At 46.2% G+C, this 27,803-nt stretch overlaps 1 protein-coding gene across 1 annotated transcript; it reads left to right on the plus strand.

Annotated features, from left to right (window-relative positions):
* The first annotated feature begins 370 nt into the window (after positions 1-370).
* On the plus strand, positions 371-27,237 carry ATP1A1 (ATPase Na+/K+ transporting subunit alpha 1). Its single transcript, XM_038135446.1, has 23 exons — positions 371-602; positions 8,107-8,211; positions 9,423-9,482; positions 10,494-10,697; positions 11,051-11,164; positions 11,681-11,815; positions 11,973-12,090; positions 12,547-12,815; positions 13,834-14,032; positions 15,441-15,550; positions 16,943-17,077; positions 17,625-17,817; positions 18,303-18,478; positions 19,030-19,166; positions 20,459-20,609; positions 21,143-21,311; positions 21,914-22,068; positions 22,404-22,527; positions 23,313-23,458; positions 23,581-23,711; positions 24,271-24,372; positions 25,439-25,530; positions 25,970-27,237. The coding sequence occupies exons 1-23, from the start codon at positions 591-593 to the stop codon at positions 25,996-25,998; spliced, it is 3,066 nt and encodes a 1,021-aa protein (XP_037991374.1). The 5' UTR covers positions 371-590; the 3' UTR covers positions 25,999-27,237.
* The last annotated feature ends 566 nt before the right edge of the window (positions 27,238-27,803 follow it).

The raw sequence follows: 27,803 nt of genomic DNA on the forward strand, positions 1-27,803 counted from the left end.
AAAACCCGCGGGGAACCGGCACCTGGGGGCTCCGGGCGGCCACAGGGCCGAGTCCCCGGAGGGGCGGCGGGCAAGGCGCCCGGGGAGCCCCGGCCTGGCGGCGGCGCCGCGGAAGGGGCGCTCGCTGCGGCGAGGCGCGGCCGGGGCACCGAGGGCGAGCCTCAAGGTGAGCCCCCCGTCCCGAGACGCACCCGCAGACGGCGGAAGGGCCCGCGGGGGCCGGCCCCCGCCAGCCCCGGCCGCGGGCGCTGCCCCCTCTCCCAGCACCGCCCCCCGTTCGCGCAGCGTACGGGGGCGTGGTGCCACAACGGGCTGGGCGTGGCGGCGGAGCGAGGCTCTTTATGCGGCGGGAACCCGGCGGCGGCCGGAGCTGCGCGCGGTTGCGGCGTCGGAGAGGAACGATCCGGGCGGGGGCAGAGGGGGGCGAGGCGAAGGAGAGGAGCCGAGGAGGAGAAAGAGAAAGAAGAGGAAGGAGCGCGCCGCCCGGGGTGCTCCTATTGTTCCGCACCTGCGCCGGCCGGGACACGTGGCGCCGCTGAGACTCGCTCCTCGCCCCCCGTCAATTGACCCGCACGCAGTCGCCCGGCACCATGGGCAAGGGGGTGAGCGGCGGGGCCGGGCCGGGGCGGGAAGTGGGAAATTCAAGGAACCGGACGGTGGCCGGTGCCCCTTTCCCTTCGACGAGGCTGCGCTTTGTGTGCGCCGGGCCGGGGCGGCCACGTCGGGTCGGGTGCGAGGGCGGCCGTGGCCGTTGGCGAGCGGCGCCGGTGCCGCCAGCCCCAGCAACGTGCGAGGGCCGCGCCGCCCGCGGGAAGGAAGAGCCGGGCCGAGGGCGTGGCGGAGCCCGGGGCAAGGAGCCGGCGTCCCAAAGCCCCCGGCTCCTCCTTGAGGCCGTGTCTCCCCGACGAGGGGCCTCTCGTCCGCCCGCAGCCCCCGGGGCTGGTGTTATCTGGTGGCCTTGCGGAGCTGGGGAGGGAGCGCGGCTGCTCCCCGCGCTCCTGAGAGTACTTTAGACTTCTCTTGAGACACGAGGGCCCGGGAGGGGGGGCGGGAGAAGGTTTAGCCGGCAGCGTTAATAGGGCTAATTTGCCTGTTGGTAGCACTGAGGGTGTGATGGGAGATGGTGGCAGAAGAGAGGCGGACACGCCTCCGGTCTCCTGTTCTCTGAGGCGATAACTTGGCGTAGAAGCAGAAGTCTGTGCGATTCCTGCTGCGGTTTCTGCCCCTGGATCAGCATTCTTTCTACTTTTAGCCCATTATAGGGCTACAGGGAGGAGAGGTCCTTAATTCGGATCGTATCTTTTAACTGTAGAAAAGTGTGTGAAGGCTGTTGAGGGATGTGGTGCTCAAGCACCCGTGTGTGGAGCAGAAACATCTCCTGGCTTGCTCTGATTTCATTTTATGTCAAAAAACTACAGACCCGTTTCTGGGGTTTGTTGCTTGGATGTTTGTTTTTTCCCTTCGAATGTCTCCCGGTATATCTTGTGTGGTTGGAAGTGCGTAGATTCGTGTTTACTTTTGGTTTAGACACATTCCTGTAAAATTCCCTGATTTCTCTGCTTCCTGAGGAGAGGGTGACCGTGCAGGGCCATGGCAGCGGTGGTAGCATGTTCCCTGCCAACAGGTGTTCTGTGCTTCCCAAGCGCTGTTCAAACATTGACTTGACTTTGTATTGTCCTCATCGGTGCAGTACAGCAGCAGCAATATTGACATAACTGCATGAATAGTAGGGAGAGCTGCAACAACATGGCTGAATGGAGAGTTGCTTGGAAAACGGGATTTGTGGGGTGGGCTTTCAGCATTTGTTCTGTGTGTGGGGTTTCTTTTCCTAAGGAAGTCTTTCTGTTGCTTAGTAGCCCAGCCTGTTGAATTTAAGTCCAGTAGGCAACAGGTAGTATGGACAGCAGAAGTTCATCTAGGAGATAAAACACTGAGGAGAGATATTGCAGTGTGGGCAGTATTCTGAATCTTGTTTAAATCATCAGAGCAGCCTTTAAGCTGTGTGTGTCTGTAGCACTGCAGCGTAAAAGGCTTCAGGGGCTTCTCCTGCCTTAGTGGGACTAATAGAAAGTACCAACGCCTTCCAGTGGAGAAAGCTGTCTTGCTCCACTTCAGATGTCGGGGATTGCATGGACAATAAAGCAATTAGCCTGAAACTGAAGCTCTGCCACAAGGGATAATTCAGCAGGGATAACAGGTCTGCCTCATGCTTTCTGGTAGTAAGTCACAAGATTTGCTCGTTCCGCCCTGAGAATGTGTGCGTATGACTGGACACCCCTGGAAAAACGGGCATATGAGAGAGCAAGGCAGTGGAAGAGGTAGAGTGTGGATGCAACACTGAACAGCATGTGCCTGTCCTGAGTTAGGGTGCCCAAAAAGGAGATTTCTTTCCTATGGGTGCACGAGATGGAAGAGAAAAAAAGAGCCTAAGTGTGAGAAAACAAGTTTCTTCTCTCTGTGGCTGTGAGGAGAAGCTGAGTCTGTTTTACTTTAAATGGTAATGGGGCAAGGGGAGGGCCAGCTTCTGCTACGCAGCCCAAAAAGCAGATTATCCAACGGAGGGGGGGGTGGGGGTGGGGGTGTAGCAGAGGAGAGCACTCTGGATTTCATTCCTGTTCGGAGCTGACTGGAAGCTGTTGGTAGACAGCAGCATGTTTCACTCCATCTCCCTCACTGCACAGGCACTGCATGGAGTTGGTGGTGTGTGCTTTGGGTCACTTCTGGAGGTCAGCTTTGCCATAAAGGCCGTGAGGAGGAGATGTCCTTAATTCAGATCGTATCTTCTCACTAAAGAAAAGTGTGTGTGAAGACTGTTGGAAACAGTAGTAAAGACTTTTTGAAGCTGGATGCTGTGATCAAGCACCCATGTGTGGAGCAGAAACACCTCTTAGCTAGCTTAGATTTCCTTGAACCCCAGTTAAGGGTTTTTTTCCCCCTGTCAGAAACTAGGAAGGTTTATTGCATAATGGAACCAACTAAGGGGAAATAATGCAAATCAAAGCAATCCTTATCTGGTGCAATTAAAAAAAATCTTAATCTTTTACCTTCCCCTTCCCCCATCTTCATTCCTTTATTACTCTGGCTATTTTATGACCGTTCACTTTTTATTACTATGGCTAGAAGATAGTCCTTTTTCCAGAGAAAACCCTGGGCCTAGTCAGCATGTGTTTCTTGAAAAGCAGAGGAACAGGGACAGGGGCCTCTGGCAAGAGAGGTGAGCTGCACAATCCACTCCAATCCTGACCTGCTGAAAACTGCAGCTCATCCTTCACCCAGGCCTGTCCAAGGGGTAGCCTTCTCCAGCTTGTCTAGGGGAAAACTGGGTCCAGTCCACTCATCTTGATGTGTTTGTCAACTACTAGAGATGTCTGGAATTATGGTGACCATTTATTACAGGCGAAGAAGTGAAGAAGGTGACTCTTTGTAGTTGGCACGGCACCAAAAATCCCAGAATGGGCTGCTCAGCTGTGCAGTGGTGACATTTGGAAAGCCCTCTCTGCTCTTGGTTCTTCACACAACTCCAGAGCATTAAAGTTGTTTGTCCTAATACCCAGACAGGGCTTAAGGTGTGTGGGTGGTCCTTGTTTTATCCTGATGATTAAAAACCTGATTAGGTTTACATCTCTTCTCATGGGAGAAGAGCTTGTCCTCTCATAATTTGGGAAGCAGCAGACAGTGCACAATTAGCAATTACTAGCTGTTGAGTAAAAAGTGCTTTGTACTGCTGTAGATGCTGAGAGTCTGATCAATTGATGCAGTTAAAATTTTAAATTCAAGATAGGAGATTGAAGACAGCTCTTGGGAGGAAGTAAGAAGGATCCAAAGAAGCTGTTCCATCTCTTGCTAGGATTACATAGGGTCATGGAACAGAGTTTCCAATCCAATAGGCGGAGTTAGTTTTATGACTCATCTGGTTAATATATTTACTGTCTCATAAGGCAGCAGGACAGTAACTTTTCTGTTTTCTCTGCACAATTGATTATAATGACATAAGCAGTAAAACAGACCAGGCCTCCAGAGACTGCATAATTTGTTTTGGCTCTTACTTGACATTTCTTGTTGGATTAGGTGATCTTAGAACAGGGTACTTCTGAGCTTGTCTGCTGATTTGTACCCCTCCTGTTTCCTGGTCAATCATGGCTTGTATTGAGAACATCAGCCATGAATGGCTCAATTAGTCCAGAGCGGAAAATCATCAGCTGTAGCTGAAAGACAATAGGATTTTCTGGGGGATGTATAAAACTTATTACGCTGGTGTGTACAAATGTTGTGCTTAAGCCAGTGGAAAAAAAATAAATCTTGCCTGGAAAAAAAAGAAGCTGCATTGTTTTTTTTCTGAGGCAGTTTTGATGAGTCAGTTCTTGGGCTAAGTCAAGGAACAGGGGTGACATTTCTGATGAGACAGACCTTCCTTTGTGTTCAGGCCATGTGATTAAATCGTGATAAGATGTGAATGTGGAGTACCACAGGCCTTCTTCTCTTTGTATAACAGGAAAAGAAGGGGAGAGCAGGGAAATCCTACAGCGCCAAGGTGGGATGAAAACCTCTTCCCCTGGCAGCCCAGCCAGCACAAGCCTTTGTTGAACAGACTGGGCTCATCTTGCAGGAAGGGAGGCAATGGCCCTGGAGGCACAGAACAGGGGCAGGACTTGGACTCTGATGTGTGTGTCAAGTTCAGATTTGAATGATGGAGCAGGAAGTTCAGATTCTGCATGAAATGATCCCGTAACAACGGCTGAAGCTGATTCTCCTGACTTACCTACTTACCTTTTCAGTAAAGGTGGGATGTAGTAATAAAGCAACAGAGGGAAAGTATTGAAAGTATTGTGCCTTTTTTTTTTTCCAAGCTGAGGAATTGCTGAGCTCCTCTGCAAGATAGACTCCATTAAGACCCGAATACTTGGGTGCTTAAAGAAACAAGTAACTCTATCCACTCTTTGTTCTGACTGGAGCTGATCGCTGGGGTTTTTGGGTTTGTTTTTTTTGGTTGCTGTTTTTTTTTTTTTTTAAAGCAAATCATGCTTGAACAAGGGCAATGAGCCTTTTCGTGTTTGCCCACTTGTAGATTGATTCAGCTGCAGCTGAAAAAGCCTAAGCACTCCTATATTGCTGGTTTAGTCACTGCCCCCAATGAGTAACTGTATTTCTCACAGTAGTTTCAAAAAATCAGGTGGTTTTTAGATCACCTGCAAGCAGTTGCCAAGCTTTTCTTGGGGAGAAGGGGTGAAGCTGGAGGTTATGGAGTGGTAGTCAGACAAGGCACTAGCTCCTTCACCTTCATTAGGAATAATTTCTCATCTCAAGCAGTAATCAAGAGGCATGTGTTTTTGCAGGGCCCTGTTTGGACTTGTCTGCCATAGCTCCAGCAAAAGCCAAAGTCAGTTTCCTTCAGAGACTGAAGGGGAGAGATGTTTGTTTCATGGTGGCTTTTAGTGAATTGCCCTGTGGCAAATTCCTGTGATGCTGGAATGCAAGGACCTTGCTGGTTTAAGTACTGTGGCTTTCACTTTTTTAAGAAGGGAAATGGGAGTTTAGGTGCAGGGAGGAGAATGTCAGGAATGCTGACAGTCTGGAGTTCTGTGTCCTTTTCCTGGATCAGTGGAGGCAAATAGCTTTGCTCTGCTGTACTTATTAAAAACTGTTTCCATTGCACAGCTCCGTAGTGGCATGCAAAGCTTGCCTTTACTGAGCAGGGCAAAGGGAGACTTCTGTGCATGTGAAATGTGTGGCTACGGCTGCAGAGTGTTGCACACGGAGCTTTCTCAGCCCAGTAAAAAAACCCCTTGTCTAGATGTGATTGACGGGTTCTTTCAGAAAAGTAATGGTCATCCTTCTTTTTCTTGCAGTTTCACTTTTGGTTTTGGTTTCTACTTCTCTCAAATAGATAATAATGTCCTATGCTAGCTGCTCATCAGGACAGGTCTTGGATGCAAACAATAGTTCATGTGTCCAGGTCACTCTCGGGAATCCAGTTCTCAGGAGTCCAGTTTGTGGTTTGAGGTGCTCTTGCAAAGAACAAGCAAGGCAATGCCTTTGAAACCTTTTCTTAATCTCGTTAAAGATTTGACTCTGATGCCACTAAGTGCTGTTTAATCTTAAAAGTTCTTCTTGGGGATCTTATTAGGTGAAATCTTAGCATGTAAAACTTGGCAGAGTGTGGGGATGTAATTGGTCCCACACAGAAGAGACCAGAAGATTAAGTGATGTTTATGTGCACTAAGTCATCATTTGTTTGTCCTTAGATGCTTGTTTACCCCATTATGACTAGATCTAAATCTTTGTGTGATTTCATGTAGAATGAACCATAATAAAAGTGAATAAAAATTCTACTGAATAAAGAGGCTTTAAGCAAATCATCTGCTCTGTGAAGTGTAAGCAGGACTAAGCAGAGATTGAATCTGCAAAAGTGTACTGCTGCTTTGTATACCATTCTTGCTGCTCAAACTGCCATAAATTGGAAGCAGATTTCTGTTGTGTAAACTGGCCAGCTAGTTTGCCAAACTGAGAATGAAAGTGTTGGAACTTAGCCCCCAGAATAGACCAGCAGAGATACTACCTCTTATTTATCTACAGTTGATAGGCTGTGCCTCCTCACCAGAGGATGTGGAAGGCTGGGAGGGGGGGAGGAGGAGTTAATGCCTTGAAGGAAACATACATTTGCTCTCGGGAATTGATTTCTTCTGCTCTTCATCACTTTTTCAGCTTGAGCCAGGGCTCACGCGTCAAGACTGCCTGAACAGTGTGTAGCTTGCTTCCTTCCTTGCTAGGCTTGCATGATGTCTGGGTCTAGTCTGTGTGTTGGGTATGATACCGAGCAGACTCCTCTGTTCACTAGCTCATATTTGTTATTTATTGTAGTGGCATAACTGTCATAGAATCCTGTAGGTTGGAAAAAACCATTAGAATAATTGAGTCCAACCGCTAACCCAGCATTGCCAAGTCCTCCACTACACCATCTCTCCAAGTGCCACATCTACACATCTTTTAAATACTGCTAGGGATGGTGACTCAACCAGTTTCCTGGGTATCCTGTTCCAGGGCTTGACAGCACTTTCCGTGAAGAAATTTTTCCTAATAGCCAATCTAAACCTTTTCTGGCACAACTGGAGGTAATTTCTTCTTGGCCTGTCACTTCTTAGGAGAATAAACCAGCACCCACCTGGCCACAGCCTTCTTTCAGGGAGTTGCAGAGAGCAATAAGGTCTCCCCTGAACCGCCTTTTCTTCAGGCTCAACAATCCCAGCTCCCTTAGCTCCTCATCAGACTTGTGCTCCAGACCCTTCACCAGCTCTGTTGCCCTTCTCTGGGCACTCTCCAGCACCTCAGTGTCCTTCTTGCAGTCAGGGGCCCGGAACTGGGAACAGCACTCAAGGTGCAGCATCGCTAGTGCCAAGCACGGGGGGTCCTGCTGGCCACACTGTTGCTGACACAGGCCAGGATGCCATTGGCCTTCTTGGGCACGTGTTGGCTCATGTGGAGCCACTGTTGACTAGCACCGCCCTCCCTGGTCCTTTTCTGCTGGGCAGCTTTCCAGCTACTCTTCTTCCTGCCTGTAGTTCTGCCTGGGGTTGTTGTGATGCAAGGGCAGGACTCAGCACTTTGCCTTATTAAACCTTTTATTGTTGGTCTCAGCCTGTCCCGATCCCTTTGCAGAGCCTTCCTGCCCTCCAGCAGATCAACCCTCCTGCCCAACTTAGTATTATCTGCAAACTGACTAAGGGTGCACTCGATCTGCTTGTCCAGATTGCTGATAAAGATACTAAACAGGACTGGCCTCAGTACTGAGGCCTGGAGAACTCCACTGGTGGCCAGATGCCAGCTGGATGTAACTGTGTTCACCACCACTTTCTTGGTCCAACCCTCTAGCTATTTTTTACCGAGCATACAATGCACCTGTCCAAGCTACAAGTTTGTCCAAGCAGCCTATTTCTCCAAGAGAATGCTGTAGGAAACATTGTCAAAGGCTTCACTGAAGTTTAGGTAAACAGCTTTAATAAACTGTAATAATTTTGTCTGCCTGGCAGTCTTGTGTGTGTGTGGTTCCTGTCTGCTGCTGTGGAATTTGACTGTAAGATGTTTCTAATAATGCTGTGTCTTCCCTTGCAGGCTGGAAGAGACAAGTATGAGCCCACTGCTACATCAGAGCATGGCGGAAAGAAGAAGGGGAAGAAGGAGAGGGACATGGACGAACTTAAAAAGGAAGTTGTGATGGTAAGAGTGCAGGGCACAGAAAGAGCAGCTTTAAGGATGTTTGCTATGCCCAAAGCCCTGTCCCTAATCTGACTAAAAGAGAAACGAGCTGGTGTGCTGACAGTATGGTGTGACTGAAGGTGCTGATCTCCCATCTCCTTCTCTCTGTCCCCAAGTCAGATGTCCTGTAAGTGTTTCAGCATCAAGATGAGCACACAATAGACCCTGGCAACATCACTTCTCAAAAGGCACTTGACACAGAACCTGAGTCTGTGCTTGCCTGCATTACCCATAGCGCAGTATGGATGTATTTCCTCAGCCAGGCGAGCGCTCTCTGCGTAGCAGCATTACAGGCTTTATTGTGCTGTCATGTGAGTGGGACTGCTGTTTTCATTCCAGCTGAGGAGTTGAGGCTGTACAGCTCCATTTACTGCTGGCCTCTGATCAGACTGACCTCAGTGTTATTCCTTCTAATCATGTTAGAGGCTGTGGGGAGTGTCTCCCATCTCCATCTGTGAAAGCTGGCTGATGCTATATCTGTCTGTGAACATCATCTGGCTTAGATCTGCTGCCCTTAAAGGTGATGCAGATTTTCGTTCTGTTCCATTGGTTTGAGACTGCGCTTTAACATTTTTGACCCCTGTTAGGAAGAGGGGATTCTAAATATTGCTTGAAGATTACATTTTGTGTTCAGTAGAGATGTGTACTTAAAGCATCTGCTCCTCCAGTACAAGTTTTTAATTGAGGCACTGCTCTGATCCAACTCAATCCAACTGAAAAATAGCCAGGCTGTGAAAAGAAGCCTCTTTAGGGAAAGAAACACTTCCCCCAAAGTAGTGCTTAATATGGCAACACTACTTAAAAATGTGTGAAATTACAGGTTTAATCTTCTGTGCATTCCTACCTTCCCAACTCCTTTTCTTTCCATTCCTTTCTCAACCTCCCATGAAAACCCACCCACTGAGGTTTCACAGAATCTGCTGGGGGTGTAAGGACTGCACTGAGAGAAAGTCAGACTTTTTCAAAAAAGCTTTAAAGTACCCAAATAGTCACAAGAATGCTGAAGGATTAGACTGTGTTGAATTCCAGAATGGGTTTGAGATTTCCCTTTACAGAAAGGATCAACTAGAGTCCTGCTATCACACCATTACAGATAGGAAACCTGGGGTGGGAGGTGGAATTGCTGAGCTCTTTTCTCAGATTCTTTTCTCTTCCAACTATTTGTCTTTCAGGATGACCACAAGCTGAGCCTTGATGAACTTCATCGTAAATATGGAACAGACTTGAATCGGGTAGGTAAACATTGTATTCCTTCCTTCTTTGCCCTGATCTGAAAAGAAACAGCCACAGCTCAGAGCATTTCACAAAGGGAGATCTGGGTGGTCTGATTTTGTTTTTTCTTTTTTTTCTTCTTTTTGTGTTTAATCTCCCCTCCTCCAGTTAAGTTTCTCAGGCTTTGGGAGAACTGTTGAATTCACAAATACTTCTCTTTATCCTCCCACTGTACAACTTGACTGCAATACTTTAAGTGACTTTGCCTCTAACAAAGTCACTGTTATCTGCCTCTGAATCGTTCAAGGTCAAGTTGATTCTTGGTGTTATTTTTTTCCGGAGGAGTACGTAATGAAAACAAATGTTTGTTTGTGTTGCAAATGTAATCTAGAGAGCTAGCACGTGCCCAGAGATTTAATGATGGCTAGTACCAGTTAAAATTCTGCCTTTCTGCAGTAAAAGGTGTACAAATGTCCTGGGCTACCTTAGAGTCCAGTGCAGAAGCACTGCAGTGGTTTTGCACTTCTGCTGTTGTTTGCTTTGCTTAATGCATTTATTGATGATTGCATATAGCATCAAGTCTGCTCTTTAAAACAGTACAGAGATTTGCATTTTTGTGTCCAAAATCTTGGCTTCTGAAAGCTGAACTTTCTGGAAGGTTGTTCCAACATGTCATCACTTTTATGGCCTTCAGCTTTCACTTGTTCCATAATTTGATGAGGGTGGATGGCACTGTGCTGTTCCAAAGTCTGTGGCTATAACCTTCTTATCCTGCCCTCCTTCTGTGTTCGTAGGCCCATGGCCTGCAGGCTCCTCAAGTAGCATTCAGCATCCTGTAGCTCCTGTTTTGGCATTCAGCTCTCACATCCTGGACTTGTGTTGTGGAACCCTGGCAGCTTTGAACATCTCTGTTTTCTGTTAGCTCAGAAACAAGCTCTCTACCTTGTTGCTGCAGTAGAACTTGAGCAAATTCAGACCTACCTTGTGCAGTTGGTTTCGCCACAATGCCTAAAAAGGAACCTCTCTTGTAGGGTTTGACTTCTGCACGTGCAGCTGAGATCCTGGCTCGTGATGGCCCAAATGCCCTCACCCCACCACCCACCACTCCTGAATGGGTAAAGTTCTGTCGGCAGCTCTTCGGAGGATTCTCGCTCCTGCTGTGGATTGGTGCTATTCTGTGTTTTCTGGCTTATGGCATACAGAGCTTGATGGAGGAGGAGCCCAACAACGATAACGTAAGTAAAAATGTCTGGTTTACCTCAAAGGCAGGCTGAGTGGCCTTTTGGGCTCAAGGCAGATTAACTTCCTTTAAGCATTTAGTCCAGAAGCTTTTCCCATAAGCACGGGAAATTCAGTGTGTGAACTTAAAATGTTTTGGAGTGCTTCCACATAATGAAATGAACAGGCAACTTCCTTTTGTTGTGTTAACGACACTAGCTTGTGGACAGCCTTTGTGTTCAAAATGTTCAGAGACTGCAAGTACCTTCATGCTTGTGATGGGGCACTTAAATGCCAGGCAATTAATTTGGACAAACTGGAAGTCTTTCAGGCAGATTGTCCTCTGACTCACTTTCTCTGCTCTTTGTAGCTGTACCTGGGTATTGTGTTGGCAGCTGTGGTTATCATTACTGGCTGTTTCTCTTATTACCAAGAAGCAAAAAGTTCCAAGATCATGGAGTCCTTCAAGAACTTGGTGCCGCAGGTATGGAATAAATAATTTCCTTGATGTCTGGCAAGCCATAGCTTGTTCAAAGGCATTAATTGTTTTAAACATGATCTCCAATTGCAAGGGCCTGGCTATTAATGTGGGTTACTGGCTCTTAATTTTGAGGGATCTGTGAGACTGCTCCAAGTAGCTATGCTAATAGGCCAGGGTAGTTCCTGAAAACCTGTGGGTTCCACCAGCTTGTTAACAATCATGGGACACTTTCTCCATGGTCTGGGGAGTTCAGTAACTGGTGTGATAAGCACTAAAATTTGAATTCCTTCGTGGACAATCTGAATCATAACTAGCTATCACACTGTCATGTTCATAACAAGGAGCTTTAATATCAAGAAAAAAACAACTTATTTTTCTTAAATAACATATATATCAGATAGAAACATCTTAGTAGAAACCTTGTAGGGGCATAGCATAACTATTTTAAGAATCTCAGATCTTCTGAGCCTTTTCTTAAGAGTTGCTTTTGACACAGATTGTTTCTTCACTGTCTTTCAGCAAGCACTTGTAGTCAGAAATGGTGAGAAGATGAGCATAAATGCTGAAGGTGTTGTAGTTGGAGATCTAGTGGAGGTAAAAGGGGGAGACAGAATTCCAGCTGACCTTCGGATCATATCTGCACATGGTTGCAAGGTACAGTAGTGACAGGCTGTTGGGAAACTTCATTTTAAAGAAGGATGAATTAGTCTTCTATGCTGTGAATGGGGGCTGGAGTGGAGCAGAAGGATGGGGAAAGTACTTAGTAGGCATCTGTCTGCTTGTGTATGACAAAGCACGCTCTTTCATGTAGGTGGATAATTCCTCACTTACTGGTGAATCAGAGCCTCAAACCAGGTCTCCAGACTTCTCCCATGAGAACCCACTAGAGACCAGGAACATTGCCTTCTTTTCCACCAACTGTGTGGAAGGTATGTGTGTCTCCTACTTCCCTGAAGTATGAGCAATGATATTGAGCTGTGTAGATAAGCAGTGTGAATGCAAAAGCAGGGTGGAAGTTCCCATCAAAGTCCTTGCCCATTCCAACTGCAGTACTCTAGAATAGGTAAAGACTCCACAGCACTACTGGGTGTTTTGTTCTTGCTTCTTTCAGAGAAGCACTATGTGGTGCGTATTCTAGCCTGCCTGTTTTATTACAGCTAAAAAGTGTTGAACCGCAGATAACATAGTGTGAACCATGAGGTAGATCTGTATGAAGTACTACAGCTGCTGCAGAAAGCAAGAATGTCAGACATGTTTGGCAGGACTTCTGCTGCAGCTCTGAATATGGGGTCTTTGTGCTGAAGTCCACCCAGGACATCTCTTCCACACCTACAGGATATTAAACTGTGGTTGTTTTTGTTTTCTTAAACCCATCCCTCTTCCAGGCACTGCCCGTGGCATTGTCATTAGCACTGGGGATCGCACTGTGATGGGTCGTATTGCCAGTTTGGCTTCTGGACTGGAAGGGGGGAAAACTCCAATTGCCATGGAGATCGAGCACTTTATCCATCTCATCACTGGAGTGGCTGTGTTCCTGGGTGTCTCCTTCTTCATCCTGTCCCTCATTCTTGAGTACACATGGCTGGAGGCCGTTATCTTCCTCATCGGGATCATTGTTGCCAATGTCCCCGAAGGGCTGCTTGCAACGGTTACGGTGAGTGAAGTTAGAAAAATGATTGAATTTGGTCCTTAAGAAAGTGGAGGAAGTGGAGCTTTATTTCAGTGTGCATTCAGAGAAGTGAACACTGAAGAAATGGAAGATGAGTGTGTAGGGTTGGGCTTTATAAGTTCAGTGTATTTTAACTAATTGCCTGAATCAGTATCGAGTTCTGCAGCAATTTATCTCATTAAGAAGGGTCCCTTAGTTACACCTGCACAGAGGCTTGGCACCATACAGCTGAAGTGAGCAAGACTAGGAGTTCTAAGTCCTGCCTTTTTCTGTGGCAATAAGAGGTTTTCCTGCTACAACCATTAGGGTTTCTACACCCACATGCACACCAACTCTTCCAACCCTTAAGGGCTGGCAGAGCATCCAGCAAACTTCACTCTGGCCTCAGCTTTTGTTCTGGGATCTGTCAGAGGTTTTTGTAAGTTTGGTTTCCTTAAGAGGTCATGAGAGTATCTAGGTGTTGTTAGGTGTATGGAGAGTAGTGGTAGGCGGGAGAAAATGCTTCCATGCTGCCTTAGGAAGCAGAGCAGCAACCAAGCCAGGAAATGAACAGTTGGGAACTGGAAGCAGATAACAGCCTGTAGCAAGAAAGTGAGCTGGTGCTGCTGACTTTCTACCCCAGCAACTTCCAAGCTTTATCACCAAAGCTAATTTGGGCCTCCTCATATGTGGTTTGCCTTCACCTATTTTGGGAACTCTTCCCGTTAGGAGGTGGCCACTTTGACTGAAATGTTAGTCTGAGGCATGTTATTTCCTTCCTAATACGCTGAGAAGTAGGAGACTGAAGCCTTTTCCGGAGGTTTTGTAGTGAGGAAAATGTCATTTAAACCTAGCACCTGAGCTGAAGTGTTGCTGTTTATTTTGCACTGGCAGGGTGAGCAAGGAGTTACTGCATCGCTGCAGGGCATGGAAGCTGGTTGTCATTCCATGTGCATGTTGAGTTGGATAGCAGTGTTATTACTGCACAAGTGCATCTAACCTGACATTTCTTTCTTGTCGCCAGGTATGTCTGACACTAACAGCCAAGCGTATGGCTCGTAAGAACTGCTTGGTGAAGAACCTTGAGGCCGTGGAGACCCTGGGTTCCACATCCACTATCTGTTCTGACAAAACAGGCACTCTGACACAGAATCGTATGACAGTTGCCCACATGTGGTTTGACAATCAGATCCATGAGGCTGACACTACAGAGAACCAGAGTGGTAAGACTGTCTCTCTGTGCTTGAGACATTTCATTAAAAAATGCCTTTTTCTGGGCCTGCCTGGACACTGGTACTTCTAAGAACCTGTGTTTGTAGCTCTTCAGTCCAAGTGATGTTCACAATGCAAGGATTTCTAATGCACAGTCTGGAATGAGCATTAAAAAAAATGGAAATGACGCATAGAAAGCTTTGCACTGTACCGTGATTCTGTTTAATCCTTAAACTGTGTTTAGCCTGCCTTTGTGCAGAATTACTCTATTGGAATTTGAGTCTTGAATGTTCAACACCATATGTTTGTCCTGTACATAGAAATACTCATAAAGTACCTGATTATCTTTGCTAAAATGTATATTGATGAAATGGCTCAATCTTAAGTCTGTTGAAAGTAATGACAGCAGAAGTGTTGGCCCTGATAATAATTACTTGAGGCTGGACATAGATAGCAAGTTCCCACGTGGAACTAGATGGTTGCCTTCAGACAGGGATTTTCCCAGAACATCCAGGTTATGTTTGCATAGTGCCAGCAATTAATGTAAGACTTTAGCAAGAAGTTTTTCCTAGTTAATAAGAATCTGAAATCTATATGCTGTACAACTGAGAGGAATGCTTATCTCTCCAGAACTGTTCAATACAACCAAACTCAGGAGTTTCCTAGCTGTTGTCTACCTTGTGAAATGCTGTGCTTGCAACACATTATTAGCATAAATATTTTTTCAGTGGTGCTGCTGCACCCTGCCCTGAACCAGTCCAAAACGTTGTGCTTGTCTGCACTACTTAAAGCCACGTTATTTAACACTAATGCAAAGTAATGAGCTATAAATAGATCTTTTGGAAGCCCTAGGCCTGCCTGGCAATGGTTGGCTTGGCTGCAGTGGAAATAAACCTAGAAGATTTCACTTCATGGAAAGTATGTTAGGTTATCAGTTAACTGTGTCTTCAATTCATCTCCTTTAAAGCCAGCTTAAGAGCCAGAAGGAGGGAGTATCTTTATTTAAGCATTGTTCCTTTGGGAGCTTTTTCCTCCAGTTCCTGGGTTGATGGATAAAGTGAGACAACCTGGAGGTAGAACGTGGCATCCCTTACTCAAGCTCTCTGAATGAGTGCTATCTGTCCGGAATTCCTTTGGCTTTGTCAGTGTGCCCCTCTGTTGCTGCTGAATATGGCCATTACTGGAATCTTGAAAGCAGACATGTTCTCTTGCACTGCTGCTGTCTTAAAATAAATAGTTTACTGATTACTTTGAAAAAAATATCAAGTATCTGGGAAGGGAGCAGGAATGAAAGAGATGCAGTGATGCTCTGAGTGTTTCATGTTTGAGATAAAGGTTTCTTGTGCTTAAACCTGTGGGATTTTGAGCTTATGTGACTTTCTTGAGGGTGGCTTTTTGACACTCTTCCTCTGCTTTCAGGTGCTTCCTTTGACAAGAGCTCAGCCACTTGGACTGCTTTGTCTAGAATTGCAGGTCTCTGTAACCGTGCTGTGTTTCAGGCTGGCCAGGAAAATGTACCAATTCTCAAGGTGAGTTCCTAAAACAAAGTGTTGGTCTTGTTCCTCACTGCCATCCTCTCATAATGGTAGTGAGATTACATCCTGTGGGTCACATGAACCTGCAAAGTAGAGGTAGCTGCCCCTCTTAATGTTTTCTGCAGTCTAGCACTCTTAGAGGAAGTGTGCTGTGGGCAGGCAAGATGGGATTGAAAAGACCTTTTTCCCACAGCAGAATCCCTGCCATCCACTGCCATCTACACTCAGTTTGGGAGGCCAAATATTTCAGACAGGGCTGGAAAGGACCAGAAATCTTTCCTAGGCATTTCTCAGTATCTAGCTGTTCCAGGAATTGCTGTCTCTGGCATTTGTATGCTTCAAAGCTATAAACACCTGGTGCTGGGAGAAGTAAACACCAGAGTGGGGGAGCAGTGGTTGTGGGAGACTGGCTAGAGAGAGTCTGCTCTCACTGGCAAGTCTCCTTAAGCTTTCACTGGTTCAGTGCTGGTGCAAATGCTGGCATAGCACCAGTTCACATTCCTCCTTCTGAACTGTGACCCAGCCAGGGCTGAAATTAACTGTACAATGCTTATAATCTGTCAAGTATTAGTCATGTTGCTTAGTAAACTTATTCCCAAGGGTGCTGTGATGCAGTGGTAATAGAGATGATGGAACAACCTATTTTTCACCAGCGCTCCTCTGACTGTATCTTAAGTCTACAAAATGTGACCTGAAGTTAAATAGCTGGAGTTCTTCCTGTTCAAGAAAGACTTGGGAGAGGGAAGTTTTGAGGTCTTTAGATACCAAAAAGTAGTACAGAAATGAAAAAAAAAAAATTTGCTCACAAAGAGAGAGACCAGAAGGGCAAGAAATACTTGGTTTCAGTTGCAGCCGAGAAAGCTCCACCAGGACGTTGAGCACATACAGATCTCCTGGGCTGAGAACCCCCATCTCTACCAGTGCTAACCTTTATGGGGAAGGGACAGATCAAATTTCTCCCAGAGGCTTTATAAGCTGGTGTTATCTTGGAGTGGGGGGGCACATGGAAGTGTTTCTGTGTGCATGTAGTCAGTCTTCACCTTGCATTACCTGTTCTTCATGGCAAGCAGCTTACAGCAGTTCTTCTCAAAGTTTACCCTCCAGCCTCACTTGGTCTGACTGTACCTGTTTATGTGATTTTCTCTAACCCTTTTAAAGGGCTTCTTGACTTTGTCACAAGAAGACTGCTGCTCTCTTAAGATGGGAGGCCTGGCTTTCTGAAATGCAGTACTTGTTGGTACTAGATAATAGAATTATTTATTCTTTGCTTTCATATAATCTTATGTAGAAGCTGGGACTGGGCTGTGATGAATTCACTCTTAAAATCTATTTTAAATATCCAGTCTTCTGTGGTTGTATGTTTTGATAGTTGTCTTTTTTCCTCAGCGAGCTGTGGCAGGAGATGCCTCTGAGTCTGCACTTCTGAAATGCATTGAATTGTGCTGTGGTTCTGTCAAGCAGATGAGAGAAAGGTATCCCAAAGTGGTGGAAATACCATTTAACTCTACCAACAAGTACCAGGTAAGCAGGCATGCTCTTGAAAAGAGAGCTGCTGTGTGAAGTACTTGTGTAAATTTATACGCAGTGTGCCTCAGAACTTGTTCTGGCACCCATATCTTGTCTAGCCATTACTTGCTTGAAGACTACTTGTTTGAAGACTGCTCTATAAATCTAAGTTAACAGACCATATTTACACGTGTAGGAGCTGCACTGACACTAAGGTGTTAGCTGCTAACAAAGGATCAGACATGCTCTCAACCTGTGTAGCAGTAGTGCACAGAATGTGGAGTAACTCAGATCTGGGAATAGGAGTGAACTGCTGGGAAGTGACCTTAACAGATGGCACTTGAATACAGAAAAGGTCATTATAACACCTGCAGTTACACACTAGTGCTAAAGAATGCTCAGATTCCTTAGTTTGTAACCTCTTTAAAGTGTGGCTAAATGAGAACTAGAGCAGAAAATCACAAACGGCCCTGAGCTGCCATAGTTGCAAAACACTGATGTTGATTACTCGTGTCCTTCACTGGACATGTTTATAGAACAGCTTCATTTCTTCCACCCTTAGCTGTCTATCCACAAAAACGCAAATCCATCAGAATCCCGTTACTTGCTGGTGATGAAGGGAGCTCCAGAGAGGATCTTGGATCGCTGCAGCACTATTCTTATCCATGGCAAAGAGCAACCACTGGATGAGGAAATGAAAGATGCTTTTCAGAATGCCTACCTTGAGTTGGGAGGCCTCGGGGAGAGAGTGTTAGGTAAGGAAAAACATTACATTGGATTACATTGGAAAAGATCTATCCTTCATGCTCCCGTGCAGTCCTCACAGATTAAGTGAAGGGTCACTCTGTTCCTGCAGTGTAACCATAGTATTAAGGTCACTTCAGCAATCCATGTAGGGACAGTCCTGCCTTTTAGATTAAAGGCAGCCTGCAGGGTCTGGTCTCTCCTGGCAGCGAAGTCACCTAGATCAAAATGCAGCAAAGCATTTGAGACCTTCCATGGGACCACACAATTTGTTGGGTTTATTCCACTGCACAAGAACCAGGCTGTGTCTGGGCACCTAGCCACAGCTGCTAGTTATCAGAATAGGAGCTTGACTCCTGTCTCAACAGCCCTGGCTAAACCTCTGACTAAGCTGCCCTGTTATTCTTGTGCAGCTGTTTGCAGAAGCTGTAAGTGTTCCCTCTCTCTGCCTCCTGATGTGTAGGAACAGAGTAAATGTGGGTTTGATGTGTTACAGGATTCTGCCACTTGGCTCTGCCTGATGATCAGTTCCCTGATGGCTTCCAGTTTGATACGGATGACCTGAACTTCCCTGTAGACAAACTCTGCTTTGTAGGACTGATGTCTATGATTGACCCACCTCGTGCTGCTGTGCCAGATGCTGTTGGCAAATGCAGAAGTGCTGGGATCAAGGTAATTCATTCCTGGGGTGAAAATCACCTCACTTCATACCTGTGGAAATAAAGGGCTTCCTTGACTTCCTGTATTACTGTAATGTGAGTGGATGAAGTAATTGATTGGGATTTAACTGTTGCTACTTCAGGCTTAATTTCTAAGTTAAATACAAATGGTTGTGTGTTCATGAACTGAAAAGTGAGTGGAACTCTAAACTGCTAGGGCCCTGGCAAGTGCTGAGAGCATGGTGTCCCAAAGCATATGATTTGGCTCAGGGTGAGTTCTGCATGGGCCACAGTACTGACTAAAATGAGAAGGAAGCTGGAAACAGAGGCTGGAAACAGAACTGGCTTCATTAGCTCAATATGAGCAATTTTTTGTCTTCCACCCATCTCAATCCCTTGCATACTGGTAGCAGGTTACTGCCTGTACCTCAGACTTGCTCCGTGCTAGGGGTCGTGAGTAGCACAAAAGACGTGTGGCTTTTTCAGTGTAAGGGACCCTGCCTTTTGGGCATTGCTGCTCTGCAGTACAGGCAAGGCTTCCATGGCAGTCTGTTTGCATTTCAGGTTATCATGGTTACTGGAGACCACCCGATCACAGCCAAAGCCATTGCCAAGGGTGTCGGCATCATCTCCGAGGGCAATGAAACAGTAGAAGATATTGCTGCTCGACTCAACATCCCTGTCAGCCAGGTCAACCCCAGGTAATGTCTGCTGGGAATGGCCAGAGCTGTTCAAAAAATTCAGCATTTGCCTCTCTTCCTTGCCTTGGATAATCCCTCAGCACCTCCCCCCTGGACATGAAAAGCTTGGCATTTGGGTAGCTCAGCATATTGTGACTCTTCAGTGTGTATCATGAGTTATGTGAAGAGTGCCCAAGATTGTATTAAATGTGCATGTCTTGTGTGTGAGAAGTACTTAAGAGTAAGATTGTAGAAGAGCAAAGGGAGCAGGACTTATGCCAGTTAGAGGAGTTGACACTAGTGCATAGCTACAAGCAGAATAAATGTAAGACGGGAACTCCTTCCTCTTAAGGGTTAATGCTTGCCTTCATAGCCTAGCTGGGACTGAGGCATCCTCAGAAAATGTGCTTTGGCATAAGCAGGCTGTTTGCAGAATGGCTGGGCTGTCTGCATTGCTTAGCTTGACCCAGCCTGTGTTTGGGCTGGAGGACAGCCATGTAGCTTATGAACTGTGAATAGAGACACCCTGTGAAATGAAATTGCATGGGGTGGTTTTTCTTTTTTGTTGGGATTTTTTTTTTTTTTTTTAGATTTTGAGGGTAACTTCAAAACCCAGTGGTGTAGGGTGGGGTTGGCTGGGCTGTATGACTGAGCAGGTCAGCAGCTAAGGGTGGGAAAGAAATTTCCCTGTCTAAACTGGGTGATGTCAAGATCTGTGTGGACAGTCTCCTAGACCTATAAGGGATGGTATGCTGGGCTGGAGAGATGGTATTTTGCTGCAGCATGTAGGGTACCAAACCAATCTAAATATAACATTGCATGCTTTTGTGGCCGAAGGGTGTAAATTAGTTGGAACTTGCATGGTGTGCACACGCTCTGTGAAGAACCATGTGTCACTAGTCACATGGTCATCAGTCTATTGCAAAAAAGATTGCCTGCAGAAGACAGCAGCATCTCTTGAAACCTTGGAAACTACCTGAGCCTGGAGTTCCTTTTTTTCAGAGAGGCTAAGATTTGTGGAAACAACTAGTCTTTGCCTTGATGCCTTTTAGAAAGCTATGGGGAGAATTAATTTGCTCATGAAGTTTTTTGTCTGGTGCTTGGTTCTGTTTTGTCGTCTTTTTCTTGGTGTTCCCCATCTGCCTCTCAAAATTTTAAGCGTCAAACCTCTGTGCAGAGGCTACCTGGATTAGTATTTAGTCATAGCAGAAGCTGGTCTTTCCCCAGAACACTGAGGAGCCTTATTTTTATGGGGCAAGTACAGCTAATGAGAAATTTACTGCAAAGTAAAACATGCCTTATCTTGTTTTCAGGGATGCCAAAGCTTGTGTGGTTCATGGCTCAGATTTGAAGGACATGACTAGTGAGCAATTGGATGACATCCTGCTTCACCATACAGAAATTGTCTTTGCCAGGACATCTCCTCAGCAGAAGCTTATCATTGTGGAAGGCTGTCAGCGACAGGTAAAGAGAGGGAGAGTAAGGATGTCATATTAGAGAAATGCCCAGATATTTATATGTAAACTACCAGGCAGTTCTGTTGAAGTGCTAGGGCTAAGTCTCCTCAGTGCCCTCATGTAAAGAGCGAGATTAAATCTGTCAGCTGCCTTCAGCTGCTGATGTCAGGTTGCTCTACAATACATAAATATAAGGGTCTGACAGGAAAACATCTTCAATTTGTACTGAGGCTTTCTTCTGATCCTAGGATGTTCATTAGTATGCTTAATTCCTAAATTCTCTGAATGTGCTTGGGAGAGGAGGATCCAACATGCTCATGTGTTCTCCAGTATCTCCTTTTGAGAGGGCAGCGTGGTTCCCTTGATGAGCCTGGTCAGAACAGGGAAAGGGTGAGGGGAGGGCAAGGAGGAACTGAGGTCTCTCTACAGCAAGGTGAAATAGTTTTTTGTGCTTCATCTATAAGGTAGGAGAAAGCTTTCCTACGAAAAACATGTCATACATGATGATTTCAGTCTTGCTGTTCCTCTCTTTGTGACTAGGGTGCCATTGTGGCAGTCACAGGTGATGGTGTGAATGATTCCCCAGCCCTGAAGAAGGCTGACATTGGTGTTGCTATGGGTATTGCTGGCTCAGATGTCTCCAAGCAGGCAGCTGACATGATTCTGCTGGATGACAACTTTGCCTCCATTGTTACTGGGGTTGAAGAAGGTGAGTCTACAACTTGTGTGCAGTATTGGTAAAGTAACATGCTTCAGCATCCCCTCTGAAATAGAGGCACCTGGGGAGCTCTTCTTTGAGCTTGCCTCCGTGATGAGTTTTCACGGAGAGCCGTGCTTTTTTTCCTCCCTTCAAAGTTTTATTTCTTTGTGTGGATGTTCTGCATGACCCTTTGGGGATGGGTAGGAGTAGGAAGCAGCTGAGTAACAGAAGCTACTTTGTGCTGTTGCCTAACACGTGACCTTACAGTCATCTTTGCCAGCTGAGTGTGACATTTTCCTCCCTAATGGAGAAGTAGCTTTCAAACAGGAGCAGAACAGAGGATCCCTCCAGGGGCTCTTGATGATATCCAGAAACCAAGGCTTAGTATCCTACTGCTGTGTGCAGTGAGCCCTGATTGCTGTGACCAGAAGTGTCACTCTGCACAGGTGTTGCTGTGCATGGAGCAGTCCCACTCTTACATATGAGAGAACCCTTTCATTTGCTGCACTAGCATTTTGCCATTTGGGGTTAGCAGTGAAGCTGCCTGTGAGCTGCTTGGCTGCCTTCTGCTGACAAGTGAGAGTTACCATGTTCTCTCTTCCTTGCCCCAGGTCGTCTGATCTTTGATAACCTGAAGAAGTCTATTGCCTACACCTTGACCAGTAACATTCCTGAAATCACGCCGTTCCTGATCTTCATCATTGCAAACATACCCCTTCCTCTGGGAACAGTCACCATCCTCTGCATTGACTTGGGCACTGACATGGTGAATATGGTTTTTTTGTCTCAAGAAAAAATGTGGATGTTCTTAGGTACCCTAAAGAAAGGATGGGTGGAAGGAAATGCTTAAATAGTTTTCTCTAGTTTTCTGACTTAAAGTGACCACCTCATGCTCCTTTTATTCACATTAATCTCATGGCTCTTGAGTCTGAGGATCTTTCACTCCCTGTGAGGACAAACTGGGGAAAGGGAGGGGGTAAGGTCCTTTTGGAATATCACTTTTGGGGAGTGCTGCTTCTGGCACTAAATACATGGGACAGGGAAGACTCCATACAGTGGAGAATTGAAACTCTCCTCTAAGAGCAGTCCTGCCACCCTCAGGTCCCTGCTATCTCCCTGGCATATGAGCAAGCAGAGAGTGACATCATGAAGAGGCAGCCCAGGAATCCCAAAACGGACAAGCTGGTGAATGAACGGCTGATCAGCATGGCCTATGGGCAGATTGGTAAGCTGCTCTGTTTTCTCTGGCCCCAGTTTGAACTTGGTGGTGGCAGGGGTTGTACACAATCTTGAGTCAGTGACTGCTCTGCTTATTTTGGTAGGGTTGAGGTTTGGGGTGTGTAAACCAGAACCTCAGGCTGTAAAGAACTTGCAATGATTCTCCCCCCATGGCTTATAGCAGTGGTTTGTGCAGCTTGATCCATTGAATCGCTTTCACAGTAATTTTGTTTAATTGCACAGCGCTGTAAAGGAACTGGCTGACAACCAGCTCTCCTCTGGTTCAGACTTGTTCAGAAAGAACATAGATCCCATTGTTAGTTTAATTAGAAGTAAAGGATTCTCTCCAGCGTATCCCTAAACACACAGCATTAGGAGCTTTGATTAAAGGCAGCTACAGAGATGTGCCCAGTTCACAGGACGGGAGCTCATGCTTAATTGCAGCAGACCTTGGGAACCTTCTTGACTGTATTTTGCAAGGGTTGGGGATGGGCAAGGCATAATAAGAATACAAAGGGAGTTTTATCTTGTGTCCTTGAGTATGGTGCCATCACAGCACAGGGCTAGAACAGAAGTAACTCTGTACAAAGTTGGGGGCAGAAGCTGCTCAGCAAAAGGGTTGCAGCTGAGTTTGATGTTAGTGTGAACTATTTCTACAGCTGCTGCCTGGGACACTGAGCCCTGCAAGAAGTAATTTTTAAGGTGGTTAGGGTTTCCTGCAAACTGTTGATCTGTTACAATTGCTCTGCACAGTAGCTTCATCAGTTTTATCATCCTCTCTTACCTGTTTAGGTATGATCCAGGCCCTTGGAGGTTTCTTCACCTATTTTGTAATCATGGCAGAGAATGGGTTCTGGCCTTCTGGCTTGCTAGGGATCAGAGTTCAGTGGGATGACCGATGGATTAACGATGTGGAAGACAGCTATGGGCAGCAATGGGTGAGTTTTGAGGCACAGCTTAGAGGCTGCCAAAATATTAACACCTGCTGAACTTGGTGTGAGCACCAGAGAGCAAAGGCAGCGTGTCTGAACAAACGCTCTGTGCTTTGTCTGCTTCCTAGACCTATGAACAGAGGAAAATAGTGGAGTTCACTTGCCATACAGCCTTCTTTGTCAGCATCGTGGTCGTGCAGTGGGCAGACTTGATCATTTGTAAGACCAGAAGAAACTCTGTCTTCCAGCAGGGGATGAAGTAAGTCAGCCTGTCCATGGAGATTTAGAATTGAGTTCTGTGTGTTCTCCAGCACACAGCATTCTAGTCCTTCATCCCAGCAGTGTCTGGATGTTTTGGCAAAAGTCTTGACCAGACCGCCTTGGTAGCGGGTAAAAGACTGGGTGCTCGCTTCCTTGTAGTACAGACAACTGGAGGCAGTTGTCAGGCTGAGACAAAGAAATGGTGGCTTCTGTTGGCATTGTCTGTGGGAGCTAGCCCATGGACACTCCAGCACACCTTGGTCTCCTGATCTTGTACATAAGAGATCTCATGGCATCAACTCCAGCCACCTCCTGAATTTGTGATGAAAGCAATTGCTGGTTGATTTGGTAATGAACTGTCTCTGAAGAGACTTAAAATACCATCATGGCAACTCTGCAGTTGCCTTGGAAGGATTGCCTGGTAGTCCCCACCTGATGACCTTCTGGGCTGGACTGGAATGTCTGTTTCCATTCACTCCCATGTGGCAGCTAGGTTGTGTTTTAGGAGGTCATCTCTGAAAGTACTTTGTTCTTGACTTCTTTCCTGTCTCTTCTAGGAACAAGATCTTAATATTTGGTCTCTTTGAGGAGACTGCTCTGGCTGCCTTCCTGTCCTACTGCCCTGGTATGGATGTTGCTCTAAGGATGTATCCTCTGAAGTAAGTTGCATCATGCTTTTTGTGTAAGAGATTGTACCACAGAACAATAGTGCTTGGGTTGGGAGATGGATGAAAGTAGTTATGAACTAGTGGAGCATCAAACCTAGTCTTAAAACTTCAGGCTAGAGGGTGTCAGTGATCCTTTGCTGTCCTGTGGCACACTGGGGTTTTCTTTACTGTATGAGAAGCCTCCTGTTCAGTGCCTCACCAAAAATCAGCAGTACAGCTTTAGTACCAGTGTGCTCTAGTGCAGCTGCCTCTTGCACTTATTAAATATGGAGTGTTTTTATGGGTAGGGTACTGCACCTCCAAAGAAAGCCAGTTACACTGCTGCAGTTGATGGGCCAGATGACTGCTGGGTACTGAAGAACTGCTGATGACGTCTTGTGCTTTTTTGCTACATCCCGTGGGAAGAGAACAAATAGTAAAGTCTTTTAAAAGCTGCTACGTAGATGCAGATGACCACTTGATGCACACTAACTTTCCTAATGGTTGGGAAGGTGCCAGCATTTTAAGTGTTGCTCAACAGCATTGCAACACTTCATGGCAGGGTTTAGTTTTAAGCCAGAGGACTGTTCAAAGTTTAAGTGTCATGAAATCTTCATGAAAAAAAAAAATTCTGGTACATCTTGCATTCCAAGAGTTGGGTGCTGAAGTGTGAGCATTTCCTAACAAAAAAGCTGGCCTCTGCCCAGTGCCTGCAGCAGCTGGATGTTAGTACGTGTAAATCACAAGGGGAAACAATACAGTTCCATCAGGCAAGGCTCTGGGCACAAAGGTTGTGTACTTAGAGGAAATATTGCTTGATTGGTAGGTGGGGAGGTGCTGGAACAGAGATGAGCAAAGGTGCCATGACACACCTTGTGTTGGAATTATTATCCAAAAGTGAATTAATCTATTGCAGCAAAAAACCTGGTAATAATTCTTGGCTTGGAGGATTCTTGACTAAACTGGCAAGCCGGGTCATGCCAGCCTTCTTGCCCTTGAGTGTGCCATCAAGTCAGAGCTGTGCCAGGCAAAGAGCATTTCCACAGCCTGTGTTCTCACTGTCTCCTCTCCCAAACAGGCCGACCTGGTGGTTCTGTGCTTTCCCATACTCCCTCCTCATATTCGTGTATGATGAAGTCAGAAAGCTCATTATCAGGCGCAACCCTGGCGGTAAGAATCTGCTGCTCATCTGGGTGTTTCCTTCCCCACCTCTTCATGCTGCTGAGTTCTCCAGAAACCCCAGCAAAGCTTGGGGACCCCTAAGCACTATTTAGGGCTGTATTTTGCTGTGTTTTCCCCTTCCTCATAGTTAATTGTGCAGTTAGGTTAAATTAAGGCCTTCTTGCTGTCCCAACATTCTCTCCCATTATATAAAAGTACAGATGCACTGAAGTAGATGGAAAAGACTGATTAATGTTTGGATAGTTCTAAAAAGCTGGAAGAAGTCCTGAAAGCTGGAGAACATAAATTTGGCAAGCTTTTCACATTGTAACACTTATTAGCTCAGGTGCTACAGTGCAAGTTTTCAAGAACCTAAAAGGAGCTCTCATGAGCCTCATACTTGGTTTGCCTTGAGACTAACTCTGCTTTCTCCCTCCTTTTCCTTCAGGCTGGGTGGAAAGAGAGACCTACTACTAAAAAGCACCTGTAAAACATTCCACGCACAGCCCATGCCACCTCTCCACCATCACCCCTGTGTGCATACTTCATCTTTGCAAGAGCAGAACTGTGTCTAAGCAGGAGTGAGCTGAAAACTAAAGGAAACATGAAGAAATGTGGACTGGAGAAGAAAGCAAGGGGGAGGTTGGGGTGGAGGGGAGTATCCGACCATCAGTCCAGGGGGATGAGAGTTTGAGTAGTTTTATGTGCCTTTATGTTTTTGTAAAAGGAAACCGAAGATTTTATATGTGGATTTTTACAAATAAAGATGGATTATAAGAGGATGCCCCCACATGGTCTTAGGTGGATGTTTTTCTCAAGGCAAAAACTGGTTCAGGGCAGCCTCCCCACCCTGGCTTAGGGTGTGGTGGTGAGTGCAAGGGTTAGTCCCTGGCTTCCTGTTTTTGTAATAGGGAAGCAGAGCTGCTTGACCCACAGACAACAGCATGTGTAAAAGCCCCAGTGCACCTTACACCAGCTCAGTGCTAAATGCGTCAAACTGTTTGCCAGCACTTGCATCTCACAGCCTAAAGCTCAGGAAGCTTCCTTGGCTGTGCATCTTGGCTTCTTTGAGCAAATGGAGCACTGAGTGGAGAGAAGAGCTGGCGTACCTTAAGGGGCTCTTTGCTGGCTTCTAAGTGAGAACAGGCTTCCACTGACTGGCACATGGATCCAAGCAGCCTTTTTCTCATAATCGACACTGATTTTCTTGCTTGCTTAGCCAAGCAAGGGATAGTGTTTCCTGGTGTCCTCTCTGCATGGCACTTGCCCTGTCCTGATACTGGCTTGTGCCTCCTGTGGAATGAGGGCAGGGGCTGATCATGGATTCTGCATCCTCCACTTTTGAGGACGGCATTGCTGTTGTCTTGGGTCTGAGCTGTCTCTGCGGGCTGAAGTGAGTCTTGCTGCTTCCCTCTGAGTATCTAACCTTTTTCTGTATGCTTTGATTTATTGTTAATGCCTGTATGGCTCTCTTTTGTGAGGGCTCTGTGAGAGGGCTGGCCTTTTGCATGTGGGCAGTCACCATGAAGTCCTAACCATTCATTGCTCCTAGTGCTGTTATGCCAAAGCAAGCTGGAGATGCTTCAAGCCCTGTTCCTGAACTACTGGCCTGTGCCCCTCTTAGATATGTGTCTATCTCTGCAAAGGATTACTAAACCACAGCACTGAAAGGCTCTGCAATTAAAACTCCGTGTTGTCATCCCGCTTTCCTCATAATTTTTTTGGTTTTTAAGGTGGTGTTTTAAAGCTGGGTCGCTTACCTCATGTACTGAACAGTATAAACTCAGAAAGCACTAGGGAGGGAAAAAATGAGAAGTTGAGGGTTGCAACTGTTTCACTTTGTCTTGGACACTCTACTGTGGAACCCCCAGTTGGAGATGATTAAAAATAATAATAAAGTCTTCCAATTGTTGGAGTCTGCCCATGCTAACAGTTGAATTGATGCAACTGGGCGTGAGGTGATCCCAGTTGGGAAGGGGAGATGATGACTTGCACTAAGGGAGGAAAAAATTAATGTGGGATGTGTGTTACTGGATCTAATGATGACTGAAAAGCGATGCAGAAATGACACTCGGTCCACCCAGGCGTGACACTTCCTTGACTCGGGCATCACACTTCCTTAAACATTTTGGTCAGTGCCTGAGGCCTGCTGCAGTGAAGTTGCAAAATCAGTGTTGCTTGTCAGATGCTGGCAAAAAAAAGGAGGAAAAAAAAAAAGGTCCTGTTACTCTCCCTGACATTTCAGCTTTAAATGGCCTTAGCACTGAGCTTCTCACTAAGAC

The sequence above is a fragment of the Motacilla alba genome, chromosome 1, assembly GCF_015832195.1.
Source record: "Motacilla alba alba isolate MOTALB_02 chromosome 1, Motacilla_alba_V1.0_pri, whole genome shotgun sequence".
Lineage (NCBI taxonomy): Eukaryota > Metazoa > Chordata > Aves > Passeriformes > Motacillidae > Motacilla > Motacilla alba.